The sequence below is a fragment of the Rousettus aegyptiacus genome, unplaced genomic scaffold (genome assembly GCF_014176215.1).
Source record: "Rousettus aegyptiacus isolate mRouAeg1 unplaced genomic scaffold, mRouAeg1.p scaffold_m13_p_6, whole genome shotgun sequence".
Classification (NCBI taxonomy): Eukaryota; Metazoa; Chordata; class Mammalia; order Chiroptera; family Pteropodidae; genus Rousettus; species Rousettus aegyptiacus.
In genome coordinates, this window is record NW_023416309.1 from 39,709,980 (window position 1) to 39,731,077 (window position 21,098).

At 48.6% G+C, this 21,098-nt stretch overlaps 1 protein-coding gene across 6 annotated transcripts in view; it reads left to right on the plus strand.

Annotated features, from left to right (window-relative positions):
• Window positions 1-21,098, plus strand: part of PAX2 (paired box 2) — an 89,092-nt gene that overhangs the window by 41,441 nt on the left and 26,553 nt on the right. For 4 of the 6 annotated variants that reach the window (XM_036222203.1, XM_036222204.1, XM_016120063.2 and 1 more), the window contains exons 5-7: window positions 73-158; window positions 1,712-1,831; window positions 7,395-7,463. In XM_036222203.1, the coding sequence (XP_036078096.1) occupies window positions 73-158; window positions 1,712-1,831; window positions 7,395-7,463 (275 nt within the window). The remainder of the gene's footprint in view (window positions 1-72; window positions 159-1,711; window positions 1,832-7,394; window positions 7,464-21,098) is intronic. The other 2 variants (XM_016120067.2, XM_016120071.2) reach the window with 1 other exon arrangement.

Genomic DNA, 21,098 nt, shown 5'->3' on the forward strand with positions numbered 1-21,098 from the left:
TGGGCCAGGCTTGGCTGGAGTTAGCGGGGCTGGAGGGGACATGTGATATGTGATGCTGTTGTGATGTTTCAGGATCATCCGGACCAAAGTTCAGCAGCCTTTTCACCCAACACCAGATGGGGCTGGGACCGGAGTGACTGCCCCTGGCCACACCATTGGTAAGAGGGCTGAGGGAAAGGGAAAAGCAGGGCCCCACCTGGGAAAGCCAGATACCAAGCTCCACCCCCAGGAACTATTTTTCCTAATTTGTGCACTCTCTGAGCTCCTAGAGGCTTAAAGATCTCCTTGAGACTAGCTCACTAAGACCCCTCCTTTCCTCTCCTTCTCTCTCTCAGTCTCTTTCAAATACACACACACACACACACACATTCTTACTCTCACTCTCGCTCTCCCTGCCCCCCCATTAATACTTTCCCTTTAGCTTTTCTTTTTCCCTTCCTTCTCCTTCTCCAACTCTTATTTTTATTTGATCCTATATCCCTACCTGTATCCCTATATCCCTATCTCTCTTTCATGGCTACTTTCTTATTCCAATTTTTTTTTTTAATTTTGAAAATTATTATTCTCTCTTCTCACCTCCTACCCTTTCTTCTTTCCTCTTCCCTCCTCTTTCTGCTTTTCCCTTTCTCTTTTCTCCTCTCTGTATATGTGGCTCTGGGTCTGTTCTGTCTCTCTCCCTCCCTCTTAATGGCCTCTTTCTTCTTGGCCTGTCTCTCTTGATCTCTTTGTCTCTCTCTTATCCACTCAGTAACTCTCTGCCTCCCTCCAGCTTGCTCATTTACTGATCCTTGTTCATGGCCTTCCAGAGACAAGACCCAGGCCTACCAGAACACCTGCTCACGTTCCCCCCATTCGCCACACATATAGTCTTCCCTTTGGCCCAAGGGTGCTTGATACTGGGACTTAAGGGGCAGGGATATAGCCAGACTTTTCCTGCCCCTCTTGACCGCTGTTCCCTTCTGTCTTGACCAGCAGGAAGTAGAATGGCCAGTCCCAGCCCTCCTGGACTTGGCAGGATCTGTTACTTACTAGGCCTGTGTTACAGTGTGTACCGGGAAGGAGGGTTGGGCAGATCATTATGGAGTGAATGTGTTCACTAGTCTGTGCCCTGAGGGGAAATTAGGAACTTCTCAAGTGATTTCAAGACCAAAAGCAACTGGGAGAGAGGAGCTATGTACTCTTGGGGAATATCAGGACCGTTCTGTGTCTCCTAGAGATTCATAGACAGATCTTAGAAAGCCACAGACTCTAAATCAGGATTGGTAAAGACTCAGCCCAGGAGACTGAGTGACAGTGAGCTGGGGTTTATTTAGAAGGATTTTCCTGGCCCCAGGGATTGGATGAGCTGTGCAAGGAGGCATCCTAGGAGCTGTGCTTGCTATAGGACTGCCGAGTTATTCTAGATTGACTCAGCCTTGATGTTTCTATATATCTTCAGGGGAGTAAGTTCAAGGGCCCCAGTGAAATCTATAGGTCTTCAGAGAAGGCTTGGGGTTGACTGATTGTCACCAGTCAGCTCAGGGCTGGACAGAAGTGAATAGCCTGCTCTGTATATAGCAGTGCCTTCTCCCCTAAACCTCAGAGGAAGAAGGGAAATGTGGGCTCCCCATCCCTTCTTATTTCCTCTGCTTCTCTCTGCCCCCAGCCTTGGGGCTTTGGCCTGCGATCACAACTGCTATCCTGATGGCATTTCCTCCTTACTCTCGTCCAGTTCCCAGTACGGCCTCCCCTCCTGTTTCCAGCGCCTCCAATGATCCAGTGGGATCCTACTCCATCAATGGGATACTGGGGATCCCTCGCTCCAATGGCGAGAAGAGGAAACGTGATGAAGGTAGGGAGGAGGGAAGGGCCTTGGCTTCCATGTGCATGCTTTGTCCTTGGACTCAGAGCTCCGGTTTCCGCCTGGCCTCGCAGCTGCTCTGCTATGAGATCAGTTTTAGTTGCAAAGCCCAGGTTCCCCCACTGCCCTGCTGGCTCCTGGAGAGAGGGAGGCAGGCTGCTGGTGGGGCCATCAGCTTCGCCATCTGCTCCATAGCCCCGACCGCCTCACCTTCCACTGGGACTCACCCCTAGTATCCCTGTGGGGTGCCAGGAGGAGAAGCATGAACCACGTACCTTGGGAAGGTTTTGGAGGTTAGGGGACATCTGGTCTCTGACCTGAGGATGAAAGGCCAACATGCTTTATCCTCACCTGATCCCAACCCACCAGGAAATAGGGGAGCGATGTCACATGCAGCTGACCCTGGTGTCCTTTCTCTGTTACACATGGACACTGGCCTCATTAAAACCACTCAGAGAGCTAGACAAGGAATCGCCTCTGTGCTCCCTCATGAGAGGAGACACCACTCAGGCTCTTCTCTGGCCTTCTGCTCATTTCCCTTAATACCTCGAGATGTAGCCAGCTATTAGGCAGGGAGTTAAAGAGAGAGGGGAACGAAGAGGAGGAGGAGAAGGTAAAGGAGGTAAGAAGATGAGTTTGGGAGATGGTGTTTTTCAAATGTGTGACATTAGAGGTCCCTTGGTGACCATCTGCTTCTCTTCTGATGCATGAGGCCTGGGCAAAAGGCTGGCAGGCCCAGACAAACAGACACCAGTGTCTGGAGCCTGCTTCCCGCCCCAATCTCATGGTCCCTGCTGGGGAGGCAGTAACCTCCTGGTTTAGGAAAAGTGTATGATTTTAAGGGTGTATATGGTTAAATAGAATCATCTAAAGATGAGCATACAGGGGGTGACCATATATCCCATGAGCTCAGACGGTTCCAATTTATGTCTCGTGTCTATGTCTTGACCAGTCGGCATCTCCTTTTTCTTTCAAAAATGTCCTCTTTAGACAATAAATTATATGGTCATTCCAAGCTTAGATAAGCCCTTGATTGGGGCAGCTTTAGAGTGTGAGGAACAGAAAAAAGAAGCAAAGCTGAGATTCCCTGGGTCTAGGCTGAGAGAAAAGAGTATGAGAAGCCCTGGCCTCCGGCGGAAGGGACAGAGTGCGGGAGGCTCGGGTCTGGCAAGACAGCGATGACCTGGTGCTGGCCTCCTTCCAGAAGCCCTAATGGCCTCGTTTTACAGGGAAACAGCTTGTCTGGCTCTATTTCTCCTTCTTCCAAAATATTCAAACCCATTTGGCTGCCACGGCCTTTGCCACTCACTAAATTTCATTGTGGTTGTTTTGGCGGCAGCCCCTGATGGGCAGGGGGAGGCTGTGCAGAAGGCCCTAAGTCACAATTCCCCCTGGGGGATTCCCACACTCAGGCCTTAGCTAAGCTTCCTGGTGCCCTGAATGGTTTGGAAGATTCTACCTCAAATCATAAGGGTTTCTCCTTTAACCACCAACACCTGCATTTTTTAGAGTGGGAGCTGGCCAGGGGGCCAGGGGAGGCCACAGAGCTCCCTCTTTCCTCTCCCCCATTAGTCCGAAGTTGAGGACAAGCATGCCCTCTGCTTCGTGGGCTCCTATGGGCCATGAAAGGAGGCCAGGGGTAGGGAGGCACTGGCACGAGGCTGTGGTCACCCCAGGTTGGGCCTGCCTGGCCCAGAACAGAGCGTTCTTCTCTCTGAGCAATTGATCATACCCATTGTTTAAAATCCACTCGACTCAGTGAACCTTTCCTGTGTGTTAGTGACAAGAAAGGCTTGGTGATACAGGATCCCAAAGCAGAACAAGATATGATTCTTGTCCATAAGGAGCTTATAGTCTAGTGGGGCATGTAAAACATGTGAGCCCAGAAAGCAGAAAGGCCCATCAGATATCTGTGATGTGGTGGAGGTTTGGGCTGCAGGCCATGGAAGCTCATGGTGGGGAGGAAATAAACCCCAGGAAGGTCTCCTCTGTGAAGAGGAGGAGTCTGAGGGATGGGCGAGGGGCATGTTCAAAAGCAATGGTAGGGTGAAATTCTATTCGATTGACCCAGCCTTGTGACCAGAAGGTACTGTGGTTACAAAATGCAGGGGGACTTTGGCTGGGATGAAAGAGCAGGAAGGGAAATCATAGAAAGTCAGGCTAAGTAGATGGGTTAGGGTCACAGGAGATCAGGCCAAGACTGGACCACATAAAGAATTTGGACTTTTTTCTGCAGTCACGAGTAGCCACTGAAAGTGTTGAGCAGGAAGGCAGAAGGACAGGACCGGGTTTGAAAAGATCATCCTCCAGCAAGGTGACAGTGATGGCAGCAGGGAGACATCTCAGGAAGCAGTTGGAGTTTTCTAGATGAGGGACAGTGGGGGCCTGCCTCTAAGTTTCCTCTTATTGCCTATAAGCTACCTTGCTAGCCAGGTAGCAAGAAGAATCGGAGGCCTTACTTCTTTTTTGGGGGGTGGGAGTGTTCTCTTGCACTGATTTCCCCTTTTATCGACCAACTGCAGACCAGATGGAGCTATCCTTTCCCTGGTAGAGGCTGGAGCCTATGAGGGAGGCCAGTTCTCTCTGACCTCTTGTCCCCACACCACACATACTTTATCCATTGGGCCCAGGTGGGAAGGGAGAGGAAAAGAAAGGCGAGAGAGAAGGCAGACCTTTCACAGCCCATCCTCCCCCTCCCCCACTCTGGGTGCCTCCAAGCAGCCAGGCCCAGTTTGCATTAGGGAGCAGCTCAGATGATTAAGAATAGGGGAGATAATTATGTGTCAAGATGATGTAGCCCAACTCTGCAGTCAGGCCAAGGTAGCACAGCAGCTGGCAAGCCCGTTGCAGGAGGCGTCCTCGGGCATGGGCTGCACAGACATCCAGGTGTGTCCTTTAGCCACTAGGCCAGCACTGCAGGCAAAAAAGAAAACTGGCTTGGGGCGCTGAGGGGCACTAGGATGCAGACAGGTATACAGGCAAGGGACTAGACCTCAAGGGAATGGAGGAACACACCTCCCTCCAGGAAAGCCTTGATCCCCTGCCAGGCTGCCCCTCCTTTGTTTGGCCCATGTACTGTGCTATCTCTCCAGAAGTGTCATACCCCGAGGGCAAGCTGTGAGCCTCTCAGTCCTCCAGGAAGTCACTCCCGCTCCTGGCTCTGGGTACAGTTCGGTCTATTCTTCAGCTCTAACAATGTCATGGTGGTGGGCATTAGCGAGGACAATCACTGCAGCGTGAGCTGGCGTTATTGGAGACAATCTCAGCAGTAGTTATTGGTGTTCACAGTGATAATACCCAGAACATTATTGGCACTGGCACTCGGAATATGGACAGCGTTATTAGTATCTGCAGCAATCATATCCGTGGGGATATCAGTAAAGGGCTGATCAGCTGTGACTCTGGGGGAAAAGGAAACTGATGGTGACTGAGCCTGCTTGAGATGCCTTGTCTCGCCTTGGTCTTTGAAAGTGTGCAAGAATCCCCAGGCCTTCCTTTTAGAAATGTGCTAGTCAAGAAGCTGTGACCCACCTCACCCCGCCCCGCCCCGCCACCCAACCACCAAGAGTCCAGGAGCTCCCAGACAAGGGATAAATGAGGCAGTTATGTCAGTCGCAAAGCACACAGAAGAGTCTGAGAAGGTAGACCGCCATTCAGTACCCTGCTAAAACCTTTACATTTTTTTTGGCTATAATTATGGGTGAATATATTAGGGTCCTTTGAAGGGACATTGCTTACCTGAATGTTGCTTGCCCTGGCTTATGTGACTGGAAGATAGAGACGCTTGTGTTTTTTCAGGCTGAAAAACCAAAGTCCTTTGCCTTCACCCAAGTTCCTTTCAGCTGTGGCCCAAAGCATTGCCATCCATTGGTGTTGGTGAAACACAGAGCAATTATAAAACTTGTCCAAAAATCCAAATGAAGTCATATGGTCTGAGTCCGTTATATGCAGGAGGGGAGGTGTGTTGGTCTCATCCTGTGGTGTGTGGGATTGCAGGGGGCTGTGATTTTGCATTCCATTAATTAGGTGCACAATGAGTTGTGCAGTTGAGTGGTGCCAACACAGTGCAGTTGTGCGTTTGCAGGCAGGGCGGGTTGCGTGGCTGCAAACGGCCGAATCCTGTCACTGCCTTTAATCGCTCCCTTCTGCTTTAGATGGAGCAGTAACTGGAAGAAGCAGTGTATTTCCTGAGTTAGTTTCCCTCCTACAGATCCCCAAGTGTGCTGCTCGGGTTAGACTTGGAGCAAATGAGGGGATGAGGTTATGGAAATGAGCAACACCTACCCAGTCCAGGAGCCCCGACTTCAGGCAAGAGAAGGCTGCGGACCGCCACCAGGAAGGAGGATTTGGGTTAGGGGCCATCAGGCAGTCCCTGGAGCATGGCACAGATGGACAGGGTGGCCCACTGGGGAGGTATGGGCTCTGGAGCCAGAAATAGCTGGCTTTGAACCCTAATGCCTTGGGCAAGTCACTTAACCTTTATCAGCTCAGTCTTCTCATCTGTAAAGTGGAGATGATAACAGCACTCACTTTGAGGAGACTGTGGAGAGGACTACGCAAGATCATGGGTATTGGGTGCTGAGCCAACTCTGTCTTGGCTGATGGGTTGCTGTGTGTCTAAGGAGGAAGTCCTAACTAGCAAGTTCATGTTTTCAGGGGAAATGAAGTTGTGTTGGAAAGAAACTTATTTGGGCACAGGCTCCCTAACCTTGGTATGGCCCCTTTTATGTAGGGCAGCCCAAGGAAGCTAATGCCGGGATAAGCTAACCTGGGTGGGCTCAGGGCAGTAGGGGACAGATGGCAACCTCCCATGTGATTGGGAGGACCTTTGTCCATCTCTGCTTACTCATTTGCTCTGCAGTTATCCAGTTGGGCCACATGTCTCTCTTAGCATCCGCGAGCCTTTTAGTTGTATGTAAATATAAGACCCCCTTCTTCCCGAACACGGAGGCAACCCTCTGTCCACTGCTGTGCATTTCTGTTCCCACGTGCGAGTTTATTTATGTATATTTGTTTATAGACACATATGTAATTTTTTACGTGGTTCATGAAAATGTTGGTATGTGTGTTTTCCACCAGTCTGCAATCTTTGGGTGAAAGGGGATGTGGAATGCCATGCACTGGGCAGGCATGCTGTCTGCCGGGTAGTGTATATACTCGAAGAGCTGATCAAATGTGAGCAGGTGCATGTCCACCGGTGCCAGTAAGCAGGGGGAACTCAAGCTAGGCCTGAGTGTGTTAGAGTCCATGGTCTCGAGGCACAGGTGTGAATACAGACTTTTGCCCAAAGGACCCCATAGGCATCACCATGCATTCTGTTGGCAAATGGAGGGGTTATACTGAACCTATCTCCAGGGGTGGCCTGGGGCCCAAGGCGAGGGAGACTGAGGCTGGGAGTCCTTACATCCTCGGGCTATGTGGGAGTTGCTGCTCAGAACCCTCACAAGCCCTTTCAAGAGGAGCCTGGTCTCCCAGTCTTGGGATCTTGCCCCCGTCTTCTACCCACCTGTCTTTCAGGATCTCTCAGTGTCTGTCTGTCTCTCATTTGCTCTAGTCGAGGTATACACTGATCCTGCCCACATTAGAGGAGGTGGAGGTTTGCATCTGGTCTGGACTTTAAGAGGTATGGGGGCCAGAGGGAACATGGTGTGGGGGTCAGGGGAAATAGCTGGGGGGTGGCGGTTAGAGACTACTCAGAGAGTGGGTTCCCAAGGGCTAATAAGCAGACAAGGAGGAGGTGGCTCAGGCTTTCACTGGGAAACCAAGAGGCTAACAGAGTCTCACGGCTTGGATCACTTCCTCCACGGGCCACTGCTGGGTTTAGGGGCTGAGGCCCTGGTGGCCTGGAGGGTCAGGCACTCAGTGGTTGGGGGGCACTTTTTCCAGCCCTTGGAAAAACAAAGAGCAGATCGGGTAGTAAAACAAAAGCAAAGGAGACCTGGAAGCACCTGACAGCCCTAATTCATCACGGCCCAAGTTTTTTCCTGTGTTCCCATTATATTTGTTTGTAAAAGTGGAAATCAATTTTGAAGGTAATTTTCTGGAAAGAATGGAAGGGAGGTGGGAGGGCCGGATAAGGCAGAGATGGTAAAAGGAAAAATTTAGGCCAGGCACAGCCCAGGGGCAGCTCTTGGCAAGGTGAAAGAAAATTGCATATTCAATCTCCATCCATGAATCTCCCTCACTGCTGCCCGCCTCCTGCTTGAAAACAATGAAGGCTTTTTCTCAACGCTGGGCAGGGCCTCAGTATCAGCCTCACTTTAACTTCAGGGTCATTAATTCCCTGATTATTGAAGGAGAAGAGAGGGTTGCAGCATCGTCAATTCCAAAGGCACCCCCCATGTGATCAGGCTCTGGCTGGGGTACAGTGGGGGGAAGCCAGGGTGGGGCGAGGTGTTGTTTCAGAAGAGCAAAGGGGTGGGGAGGGAGGAAATGGGGAGCCAACTGGACTGGGGGGAAGGAAGCCAGGAGGAGGGTGAAAGAAGGCAGTCATTACTGCATACCTCTGTTGTGTTGTTATTGCAAATTAAAAGTAGCATGTTCCACTCCACAGCTATCTTTGGGGAGGGAGGGGCACCGAGGGAGGTGGGGGATCTTATCATTGCTTCTTCAGCAGACCAGCCGTGGTGTCACCGTGTGAGGTGACATTTGAATTTACAATTCCGCTGAGAAAAGCCATTAATTCACAAATTAACATTTCTCCCTCTCCCTCTCTCTTTAACACTCTCTCCCTCTCTCACATGGATGTGCAGGCAATTGAAAAGACAAAGGAAATAGCCTTAAGGAAGAGACTTTACTGCTAGTCTGTCTGTGCTGAGATTGCTCCCCCTGCTTCCAGATAGATAAACCAATTACCTGAGCAGCTCTGCTCCTGGCCGCCTGCGATCGCCTCCTTTTGTAGGCTGCCTCTGTGGCTGGATTACACTTGGTGTATCTCGTTAATGCAAACCAGGCATGCCCTGGTCACCAGTCTCTCCTCCCGGCTCTCCTCCTGAAGAGGTACCAGGAGAAGTGCTGGTTTCAGAAAAGGCAGACAAGGAGGACCCAGGGGGAGAGGAGAGGCTGCCACTGTCTGGCTGCCTGGCCCTGGGACTTTGGAGGAGGCTGATGGAGGAAGTCTGCAGGTGAGGGCTCCCTGGTAGGCTTGCGTGGGCAGACAGTTAGAGGCAGACAGGAGCCAGGGCCTGACTCTCTCAGGTCCACAGCGTCTGTCCTCTGTGGCCTTTTGGTCCAGATGCAGGGGGCTGGCAGAAACAGACAGGGATCTGAGCACTCCCTGCATGAGAAGAACTTCGGGAAATTTCGCTGAGTACACATCATTTTAGTAGGACAGAGTTCAGCTTGAAAGAGCTGGGAGGGGCGCTGGAAGGACCCAGAAGACACAGTGAGGTTGCATTATGTTGAGTAAACAAAGTGAGGTTGCACTGATTCTGGCACTTGGGCACAGTTATGTCTGTTCACCACCTAACACACACACACACACACACACACACACACACACACAGTCGTTAGATTCCCTTTTTAGAGAATGCCCTTGGATCTCAGAAGTGAGCTTATGTCATGAACAGGGAATCACAGAGCCTCTTTCTGCTTTCGCTTTCCTCTGGGCCCTGGCCAGGCTCTGTAAGAAGGCGTATTGGCAGGAAAGCCGAGCAGAGGTGGAGTTTCTCTAAGGAGAGATGCTCTGTGGATTATTGCTGGAATTATATGTTTCCACACGCACTATACTACTTGGCATAGGTGATGTCGCAGACTGCCTCTCATGAAGCAGGTTCTATGAAAGTCCAGAAACCAAATCTACAGGAAGGTAATCATCCATCTAGACAAGTGCCCGGGTTTAACTGCATTAACAAAGCTCAACCTGTGTTCATTTTCCAACAAATATTCAAACCTGGCTAATGTCCACTCCAGTCCAAGAACAGCTAAGGTTCAAAGGTCAGCATTTGCCAAGACGCCAAAAAAATCCACTTATGAACACACATTCATTGTTATGATTATTCTTCCCAGTAACCTGGGAAGTCAGACCATTCATACTGAGGGGGGAATTTTTCTATCTTAGTTGGATTATATGTTTTAGCCAAACTCTGGCCAATGTTGGCCATGAGCCTGTTGAACACTGACCGTGTCATTTTATAGAGGCAGGTGTAGGTTATGTCGATGTTTTATGAAGAACTTTACCCCAGGTAAAATGGCCCCCTGGACTTACTTTTTTTCTGTGGGGAAGGACCAGGATTTAGCTATGGCAGTGTGTAGCTGACTGGGTGCATGAATTTATACATAAGTCCCTGGGTTTATACCAGAGACTATGGCTAAATCATTAACCACCTGAGGTTCTCAGCCAGTTCATGCCGTTTTGGATAGAGTTATAATTGCTTGTTTGAGGAAATATATTGTGATTTAGCACAAAAGAGTATTTTTTTCATAAAGCGCCAAAAAGTTAGAATAGCTAGGTCGACCCCATGCCCCAGGAGAGAACATACAGATTTGCAGTAGCGTGAGCTGTATATGTCCCTCCGCCACCGGAAGTGGGGATAGGTGTAGCAGAGTATTGCGACTTTCTGGGCAAAGGCCTCAGGTCATGCTTCTCGCCCTGTGTCTGTACGCGCCTGTGCACCTGTATGTTCACCCATCTTGTCAGGCTATGTCTCCAGATCCTAGTCTTTCACTTGGAAACTACTTCCCAGCCCTGCAGGTAAGCATCGTTCCCCTTCCTCCACCCAGCAAGGGCGCCAAGTGAGAAATCCGCTGCCTCAGCGCTGCCCTTCTCCACCAAGCACAGGCTCTGGACAGGAGGGAGGAGCCAGGCGCTCAGGCTGTCCCCCAGTCTCCCAGGCCCTGCTGCTTGTGGGCTTACCTCCCTGGACACCTCCTCTTCTATGGGCCAGCAGACCACTGAGAAGGGCAGGGCCATGGGGGACACTCAGAAAAAGGGTTTGGAAAGAAGACAGTCTGGGGAGACCCAGGATTATTGCCGCCTGCCAGAAGAATGGGTCCCCTCAGCCTCCCTGACCACTGTGGCTGCACGAGGAGCCCTGGACCCCCTCCTCTGCCTGCTTCCTCAGGGCCATGGTAGCTGGAGGGCTTTCCAGGACCCTCCCCACTCTGCCTCATGGGGGCGAAAAGGCAAGGAGGGTTGGGGGAGGGTTGGGAGAGGGCTGGGAGACATCACGAGTCTCAGAGCTGAGTTGCAGCAGAGCCAGTAATTCAAACCATCCTGACCCTTCAGTGAACTCGAACCTGCTGACCTTGACAGCACCAGACAAGGGAGGCCTCACAAACCTCAACCTTTGTGGAGGCCTCGCCTTTTCTCCCTGCCTTCCTTGGAGCCCTGTGGCTCAGCCTTCAGGTGTCTCCTCATTTGGCCATCTCCATGAAATGTCAGCATCCCTCCCTCCCCGAGGTGCCTGCCCGCCTGCCTCAAAGCACCCTTTGTGCTCATCTCCACCAGAGGCGAGTGCGTGGACATCTCACAGGGGTCTTTCTTTCCAGGGCTGGGCTGAGGCTTTCTCCTTTAAACAGAGCTGTGCACCTTGCCCGTTCTTCTGCCCCAGGCTTCACCTTTTTCAGGAGTACTGGCTATAGAGTGTGTGCACATGCATGCATGCACGTGTGTGTACGTGCGTGCATGCATGTGTGTGCATATGTGTGCGTGTGTGTCCTGGGTATACACAGGGGCCAGGATGAAATGTGATCGAGACAGAGTGGACAAGGGGAGGGAAGAAAAACCTGAGGAAAGCTGCCCAGGAAGCTGCATTAAAGTAAATGTAGTTTATGAAGTTTATGCTTTCCTCCCAGGGAGAGCTGGATTCCATCCAGCAGCCTCCTGGAGCCTGCCAAACGGCTCCTGAAGCAGAAAGTGCAGGCAGGAGCATGGGCAGGCCAGCGACAGAGGGAGAGACGTGCGTGCACACATATGCACACACACACACACACACACACACACACGTGCACACATTCCCCCCTCCCTCTCTGGCTTATACGGATCTCCCTAGGCCCCCGCAGACTTTGAAGACTGGGATGGAGGGGTACAAACAGTGCGTTTGTTAGGAGTGTCTCCAGAAGCTTCCCTTTCCTTCCCTCTTCCCTCCCAACTCTGCCTCCATCTCATTTGGCAGTGTGCTAACCCAGACCCATGGGCAGTGTGGACACCTGGGTGGACTATTGGCATGGTAAGCTGGGCCGAGGGCAGTGCGGACCACTGGGACAACTAGCCTGTGGAAGCTGCTCTAGGCAAGGGGTAGCGTGGGTGGTCTTGGGGTGGTAGGTATGAGGTCTGGGTGGTAAAAAGGATCAGAATGAGGTCTGCCAGGGACCTGCCCTTTTCTGATGCTAGGGATCCATTTTCCTCGGGCGCCTTGGTCTAAACCAAGTAGGCACCTTGTAGCTAGTGAAGATAGCTGCCGGACTCTCTTGAGGAGAAACGATGAAAGACGGTATTTTCTTTTCTGGAAATTCGAAAGAAATACATGCTTGACAAGGTTAAGATATGAGAACTCTTAGAGGGACTTAAAAACGAGCTGGAATATCTGTCCTTATATACTCTTCATGTGCGCAAGCACATGGATTCGTGTGCGTGTCTTAATAATACATGAGTGGGCCAGGTCCTTGACTTCAGAGGAAAGAGTTGTGTGCAGGACAAGAATGACCAGAAAGGGTCATTTGCGACATGTGGCGAAGGCCTTTGCTCCAGCCTGCTGGGTTGGCAGCATCTGGTCTCCTGCCTCTGTGCTTCTCCCTGCGCTTCTGAGACACGTCTCCGCCTCGTCTCCGCTGGGAACGGGCAGTGGGAGAGTTCTGTCTCCCACCTCTTCCTGGGAACTTCTTGTCCCTCTTCGAGTTCTGCCAGGAGCTGGGTCAGAGGAGGACAACAGAGGTAGCGTCATCCGAAGGCAGAGAGTAGAGGGCGGAAGAGACTAGAAGAGAAAGCGAAGGAATGGCAGATATCACCAACTGCACAGGCTGCTCCAGGGGACCAGGAGATGCTGCGCATGGAGAGCAGCAGAAACTGCCCAAGGATGGCTTTCGCCCTTTTTCTCCTCTTCTCTCGCCCTTCCCCTCCCTCCCTTCCCCTCCTTATCCCTCCCCTCTTCCCTCCACACATCTTTATTGGTTCTGGTAATGGCGTTGATTTGCATGTCAGGCAAAGCCTTGCTACACACACAGAAAGAAAACCCCAGCCTTGGCGGCCTGGCGGTGTCAGCTCTCGCTGTTGTTCGACAGTGTAAAATTAAATTAATAAAGCCCCCAACACAGGAAAACATAACAGGAAATTAATGGCCTTTACTGTCGCTCTGATGCAGTCATTTGCAACCCTGCTTTCCGCACCAAAGACTTCATAAATGCAAGCAGTTTCTCTAAACAAGCATACTTAGAGCGGCCTGGTATGTAATTTTTCCGCCTTGCTTGTGTCCTCTGAGCTAACAAAGCCCCCTTCTCTTCTGGCTCCAGAGTGGTTTCTAACTGGTTCTGGCCCCAGCTGGAGTCCAGCACCAGGCAGAAGGTCCCAGCCCCTCACCGAGAGCCCAGAGAGAGCCGAAGGAGAACTCAGGTCCCACACAGAAAGACCCTCAGCCAGCCCTCCTTCCCCACCAGCGGCCAGTGAGCCTGGAGCCCCAGCCTCTGCCAGCAGGCCAGCGGGAAGGCAATAGCGCATGCTTTTGGGCAGGAAAGTCAACACTCTGGGGAATTCGCCCAAACCCACCCAAAACTCATTCCTCCCCTTTCTCCGTGCATTTGTTTTCTTTTCACTACCTGTTTGCTCCCTTCCTGTTGTGTGGACCTCTGGCCCCCCCTCCCCCTCCCCCTCTGTACTTGCTCATCCTCCTCCTACTCCTTCCAGTATGAGTTGCACACACCCAGGCTGGCTGTGTTGGCAGTGGGTGCCCATGCCCTTCTTTCCTACAGGTCACCTAGGGGTTTGCAGCGGCGGGCGGGGAGTCAAGGGGTGTTAACATTCAAAATGGGAAAAGTAACTGTACTGGTATAATTATCTGGGGTTCTAGGGCTCTTCCATCTCTTCCTCTTCTCTACTGGTTGGTTAGGAAATATGAGAGCCCGAAATAATCATTCAAGCCATCCCTCTGTCCTCAGGCAGATTTCTTATAACCCATTTCAGATTGCTGAGAGTCTGTGATCTCGGTCTGGCATGTAAATGGATGAAGTATTAAGAAAACTTTCACTTACCTCTCGGGAATCTTTGTATCAATATGGGCCCCAGTGTCCACTGTGTTGGGAAGTGTGAGAGCAGCTAAGAACCAAGACATGGATCTCAAGGAACTTGAAGTCTATTGAGGGCAGCACCCCAGATGATAAGCTGTTAGCTAAATGCTGAACCGTGTCACAGTGTTTTCTAGGAATCCAGGGAAGTAACCAGAAGAGCAAGAAAGAAAGGGGACTTGAGCCTGGGGGTGGCCAAGATTCAGGGAGACTATCTCCAGGGATCCACCTACCATGTGGAGGGAGGCCATTGGCTGGGCTGAGAGTGGTGTCAAGGCAGAGTCTCAGATTCTTAAAGGTCATCTGGTCTTATCTGGCACTCACGTAGAACTATCCCCTCCAGCAGTTCCACCTGGCAGGCTGTAGCCCCTGCCTAGGCACAGGACACAGATGGACAGTTGTCACTGTTAGAATCTCAATTTCTGGATATGGGATCCATCTCTACTCCTTACTTGTTACGAGACCTTTGGCTAATTACATAATCTCCCTGAATCACAATTTCCTCATCTTAAAAATAACAACATTAACCACATAGAGTGGTGTAAAGATCTCCGCTGGACACCATCTCTTCTCTCCCCCTCTCTCTCCCTTCCTTCCATTTATTCCAACTGATTTACTGAGTGCCTGTAAAAACACTAGGCTGAGCCCTGGGTGGATTTCAGTTTCTTACATGACATGGTCCCTGCACTTGAGGGAGGTTTCTCACCATCCTGGTCACCCATCTTTGAATTCAAGTCCCTCTTAAATAAACACTGCATTCTAGACACAGTCTAGCCAATGCCAAGTACAGTAGAACCATTGCCACTTTTCATCTACATCCATAACGTAGCCTCAGATTATGTGTGACTTTTTTAGCAGCCATGCCAGACTCAAGCTCATACTGAGTTCATGGTCAACTAAAACTTTGAGATCTTTTTCACATCAATTGCTATCAAGCCAGGTGTACCCCATTCTGCATCTGTGTAATTGATTTTTCTAAACCTAAACATAGGGCATTCAATTTATCCCTGTTGAATTTCATTTTGTTTGCCTGGGCTCTTCATTCCACCTGATTAAGAACACAGGATATCTTCTATATCCTCATCCTGGTAGTTTTTAAACAGTTATTTTTCTTTAAAATAAAGGAGAGCCACATGGCTCACCAGTGGAGACCTCCCTCCTGTTTGCGATAGATGAATGTTTTAAGAATTACTGAGTCCAGCAGCCATGACCATTTCACTTTTCTTCACCTTGTCCATAAAGTTAGGAAGGAGATTCTTTTGGAAATATTAACATTCATCACATTCACAGCACTTTTTTAATCAATCAATAAAAATCCCATTTAAGTTGATGTGCAGATTGAGTGCCCCTTATGTATGAAGCACAGCAGGACTGATTTACAAAGGTAAATAGGACAATAACCCTCTTGACCTCAAGAAGCTTCTGCTCTATCTAGGGAGATAGAGGTGCACACCATTATACAAGCAGAATGCGATAGGCGCTATGATCAAGGTTTGGAGTGCTCTGATAAATGTTTAAAAAAAGAAGGAGGCACTCGCTTCCAACCAGGGCACTTGAGGGCATCTTAGTGGGGTGGCACTTGACCGAAGCACTGATATCTGATTAGTGTGCCACAACTTATCCTTGGTGAGTGCACACAGGCTCCAGGCTATCACCGTTTTCTTTTCTAGTGCCCACAAATTAACTCTAACAATGCCTTCCAAAAGATGTCCAGACCCTAATATTAAGTGTTATTTGCATAAGCTTACCTTTTCCCCCTCCCTATTTTTTTTTTTTTTTTTTGCAAGGCTGGATGGCATTGAGCGTTGTCATTACCTCCTCTTTTCATTGTGACTTCTTAAGGGTTATCAACAAAAATTCAGGATCCTATATACCTTTTCTCCCAGGGTTCTGCTATATGAATTATCTGAACCTGGGAAAGTTAACCCAGATCAAAGTAGTTAAGAGTATCTGCCTGGCCCCTCCCTGACCTGGGCAACTCCTGCAGTTCCCATTTTGACCATTCTTTTCTTGGGCGGAGAAGACAGGCAAGCCGGAGGTAGAGAAGTTCTGCCTTCTCTCTTTTCTCTCGGCATTACATCCTCTCTCCCAGCACTGAGACTAAACCTGCCTTTGTTTTTGTTCTTTCTCCAAACATAGCTACCAAGACTCTCTTTTTTGTTGTCTCAGCTCGTTCTGAGCTTTTGTCTTCCTGACGGGCTCATGCTACTCTCATACCCATCCTTGGTTGTGGGCCCCTCCTTCCATCCGTCGTGTGTCCTTTACAACAGGAAAAAAAATAACTTTTGTCCGATAATAAGTACAATACATGTTCATTGTTAAATATCTAAAAGATACAGTAAATAATTTTTAAAAATCACCCATAATTTCATCACCAAAAGGGAACCACTGTTGGAATTTGGTATATTCTTTTAGTCTTTTTTTTTTTTCTGTGCACGTATATAAAATGATATTGTATATACAGCTTGTCTTGCTATTTTCACTTAACCTTATATAGGTCCATTTTCACATATCATTAAATATTCTTTGAAAACATGATTTTTTAATGGCTGCATAATCTTCCACTGTTCGGTGTACATGTCCTTTTAAAATCTAGGCTCATCATATTTTAAAGCTTATCCGTGTGCAACAACAATGATTTTCCTTAAATGTCCTTCTCTTTTCACCCCTTCTCCCTCCCTTTACTTTGTCAGGTTGATTCTTTGAGCTTGCAGAGGCAGAATTTCATTTTTAGAGCATCCTATCTTTATGGACTTATGTTCCCTTCTAGATAGAATCTCTTGCCATGGGATCACACGGCCATTCTTTTCCTCCACACATAGCAGTTTGCTTTCTTCAAGTCAGATTCTGTCCAATGCCCCCATCGTTTCCTACTGTCAACTCTATGTGGTTGCTTTCTCCCCAGATTCTCATTACTTCCTTTTTATCAGTTTTTCTTTCTTGGTCAAAATTAAACAACTTGGAATAATGGCAAGGGCTCTGGGCTGAGAATCTCAGTTCTCATCCTAACGATGACTAGCTGTGTGATATGGGAAAATTACTTAACCTTTCTGAACCTCTGTTTTTTTAATCTCTAAGAGGGAATGGAATTAAATGATCTCGATACTTTCCAGCTGTAAAATGTGATGACACTGAATCCAGAGTAGCGATTTTCCTACGTTGCTTCTTTTTCCTTCTAAAAGGAAAAATGTTGAGCAAGGCAAGTTACGAATTAATCATCCTTTGCTTTTGGAATTCTATTCGACAAACCAGCCAACATTTTTTATCACCTACTAAGTGTCAGGCCCAATGCTAGGCTTATTAAAGTGAAAAAGATGATTCCCTGCCTTCAAAATGGGGATAATAATTGAAGCTCTGTACTTAAGTTCTGGTGAAAATTAAATGAGTTAATACATGTAAAATTCTTAGATGGGTGCCTAATATATAGTAAGAACTTAACATTAGCTGCTGTTATTGTAAGGATTAAATCAGCAGATTACAACGTTAAGCAGAGTATCTGGGATCATAATAGGAACTGGATCGATTTTTATTATTATTATTTCTACGATAGAGGTTTGGAACACAGAGAAAGGAGAAATTAATACTGCTGAGGGAAGAGCTAGCAACCTTCTGACGGCCATCTGAGGAAACTCAATCCAGAAAAGCTCAGGAGACTTAACCAAGGTCATACAGCACATGAACAACAAAACTAGGACTTCAACCTCGGAGACGTTACTACCAGTTCAGTCAGTGCCCACGGAGGCACAGCAGGACATTTCATGCCGCTCCCCCGCACCTCCATTTTTCACCTTATCATGAACTCATTGATTGCTTAGGGTTCCTGGCCAGGGCAGTCACACGGATTGTCCAGTTTAAGGGTGGGAGGCAATGGGGAATGTCACCTCAGCGCCTTGGACAAAGAAGCACGGTCTCCAGCCCAGCCCTTTCCCCGCACATTGCTACACTTACTTTTCTCCTCCCTCCTCCATTTCCTACCTTTTCCTCCTTTTCACCCTGCTTCCCCTCATCCTCTCTTCCTCACTCTTTCCCCCACCACCCCTTTTCCTGTCTCCTGCCCTTCTCTCCTCATTTCCTCACACTCCTTTCCTTTCTTTTCTCCTTCCCTCTCCTCCTTTCCCCCTCCCCTCCCCATTCCATTAATCCTTACTCTCCTCCTAGTGTAGGAAGCAGCCCCATTCCTGGTCCCAAACCTCACCCCCTGTTCTCAATCAAATGGGAGGGCCAGAGTGGCAGCCCAGACCTCCTCTGTCCTGCCGTGGGGGTGGGGCTGGGGCTGCACAGGCGGGCTGCCCTGAATGACAAGCGGTGATATTGATCGCATTCTGAACTCAGCCCAGCCGATAGAAGGTAATTAATGACTCCATTTGCCTCAGTACCAAGGAGAACAATTGAGTTTGAAACTGCAACAACTGGCAGCTGGGGAAACTGGGGGGCGGCCTGGGGGTGTAACCCTCAGAGCAGGGAAGTGGTGTTAGAGGAGCTAAGGCAAAGAGAGGGTGGGCAGAGGCCATAGGTCAGAATGGTATGGAGCAAAGGTTTGCACAGAGCCCCCACTCCCAACCACAGCTGACCCCTCCTGCTCTCCCCAGCCCCCTGAGGCCTGAGGCCCTCCACCTACTGTTCCTACTTCCTCCACACTTTTCTTTTTTCTTCTAGTATCACTTTTTCAGGTCATTTTCTGTCTGTGGATGAAATAAGACTTACTTCCTGTCAGCTGTGTGATCTTGCACATACCTGTAACTCCTCCTGAGCTTGTTCTTTTTTTGTCAAATTAAACTGATGTTATCTCTTTTGCATGTGTTCTGCAAGGATTAGAGAAATTGTGTATAAAGCACCTTGAGCCTGCCTAGTACATAGTTAGTGCTCAGTAAATGATGATGATGACAATATTTGATAAAGAAGGCAAATTCGATAGAGCCTGCTTTGGAGTCAGACATCCCTGAGTTCAAATATTTAGCCTTTATTACTTACCAGTTGGATGATATTGAACAAATAATGTTGCCTCTCATCTGAAAAATGAGAATAATAATGATAATTACCTTGTAAAGTTGAATGTATTTTAATGAGGGTATACAGAAGCCCTAATATTGTCAGTTTACCCATAGACAGGTAGATATTTGTATTTGGGATTAGAAAACTGTAGTTAGTACAGTTTTTTTTTTACTATACTTTTAAGAAGTCCCCTCAAATGCCTAATTCCTACTTTCTGGGATTTGGTGGCAGGCTCTCCTCTTGGTGGCAGGTTCATCCCATCTTGACTTTGTAGACTTTGATAACCTTGGCACTTTCTGACCATGGAAATGGCATTGTTTCATTCTGTCTGTTACCATTGCTCCTACCTACCTTTTGGTTAGTGCACAAGGATTTCTCTCGCCCCTTGCAGTGACTACTTTGGGAATTGGGGCAGAATGTCCACACACGAGGAGGACAGAACACTTCTATTTTGTTTCTTGTCCCTAGCCCTCATCTCTTAGACGTGGTATTCAGTGACTTTCTCTCCTTTTCAAGCTGCTGAACTTCGCTGGACAACCTTATTCATGTCTGGCCAGTGAGAGGGTTCTGGTCTAGAGTCAGAGAAATGGCACAAAGAGCTCTGCTCCAGAGAAGCCCAGGAATAGATGGGGAGTGACAAGGCTAAGTGAATGAGGAAATCAGATCTTTTTATTAAGGAGTAAGAGACATTTTTTATTAATGATTCTAGAAGTGGCACATGCTTTTTTTTTTTTTTATTTGTTTGTTTTGTTTTGTTTTTGTACAAAGCCTGGATGATATGGAAAAACTTAGATGAGAGGAAAATACTTTACTCATGATCAGGAAGTATCCACTGTTATCATTTGGGTGGCTTTCCTGCCAGTCAAGAAGATCTTTGGTTTTGCAGCTCTCTTTGTTTGCATGGAGATTGGGGCCCCACTGCCAGAGCCCATGCTCAGGACATTGACTGCGCAGGCAGCTGCTGCTGCTCATTGATTCAGTCCATAGCTGATTACAGGGTACCTTCCCTGTGCCAGGCTCACTGGTGGATATGCCATTGAACTAGCTACTTACCCTGTAGCTCATTTACTCCAAGCCTCAGTTTCCTCACCAGTAAAAAGGGGATGATAATCCCCACCTAAATAACCTGAGGTCTTTGAAAGTTTTTTGTTAACTGCTTAACAAATATCAAGCAATTAGAGGAGAAGACAATAGGAGCCTTTGTTCTCCTTGAAAGAATAATATACATCAAAGTTTTAACTCAGCAGTTTGTTTAAATTATTTATATCTGCCTTGTTCCACATTGTAGTGAACAAAGCTCCTAGAATGGGCTCTGGTCCTTAGAGTCTACTACCTAGTTGTATGACCTTGAACTTGTTACTTCTCCTCTACCTCCCACCCCACCAATTTTCATTACTGTAAAACAAGGACTTTGGACCAGGTGTTGGATCTGGGCACAGTCAGTTCAGGGGTTGGTTGCAGCCTCAGTGTAGGGAGTCTGCAAGTTAGAGAAGTGGGGATGCTGGGAGGGAAACCACGTCCTGGATGGGGCCAACTGGCCCTCAGCTGGGCCTCTGGGTTTGGCACCCAGATGGCAGAGTGGGACGATGTAGAGGGCAGGCTCCAGAACCATACAGACCTGAATTCAAATCCTGACTGTAATTTACCAGCTGCATGGCCTTGGATAAGCTACTTAATCTCTCTTGGCCTCAGTTTCCTTATCTTTAAAATAGGTATATAGTATTTACCTCCCAGAGCTGTTGGGGGTGGAACTAAAGAGCTGTATAAAGTACAGCAATGGCATGTAATAAGCTCTCAGTACTGTGAAATGCTAATGGGTGGTGGCTTGGGCAGGGGACAACAGGAGAACGGGGCTGAATCTTCCATATACGGAGACCGAATAGCACACGGTTCCTTCCTTGCTCTGTGGAGTCTTACTACAACTACAGCAACCACACTTTCCAACCTCAGTCCAAAAATATGGCCTAGTGTGGGAAAAGATATTGGAAATCAGAATTTTCCCAGAAAGCCCAGGACGTATGGCTGCCATACTTCAGCCTTCTTCTTGGAA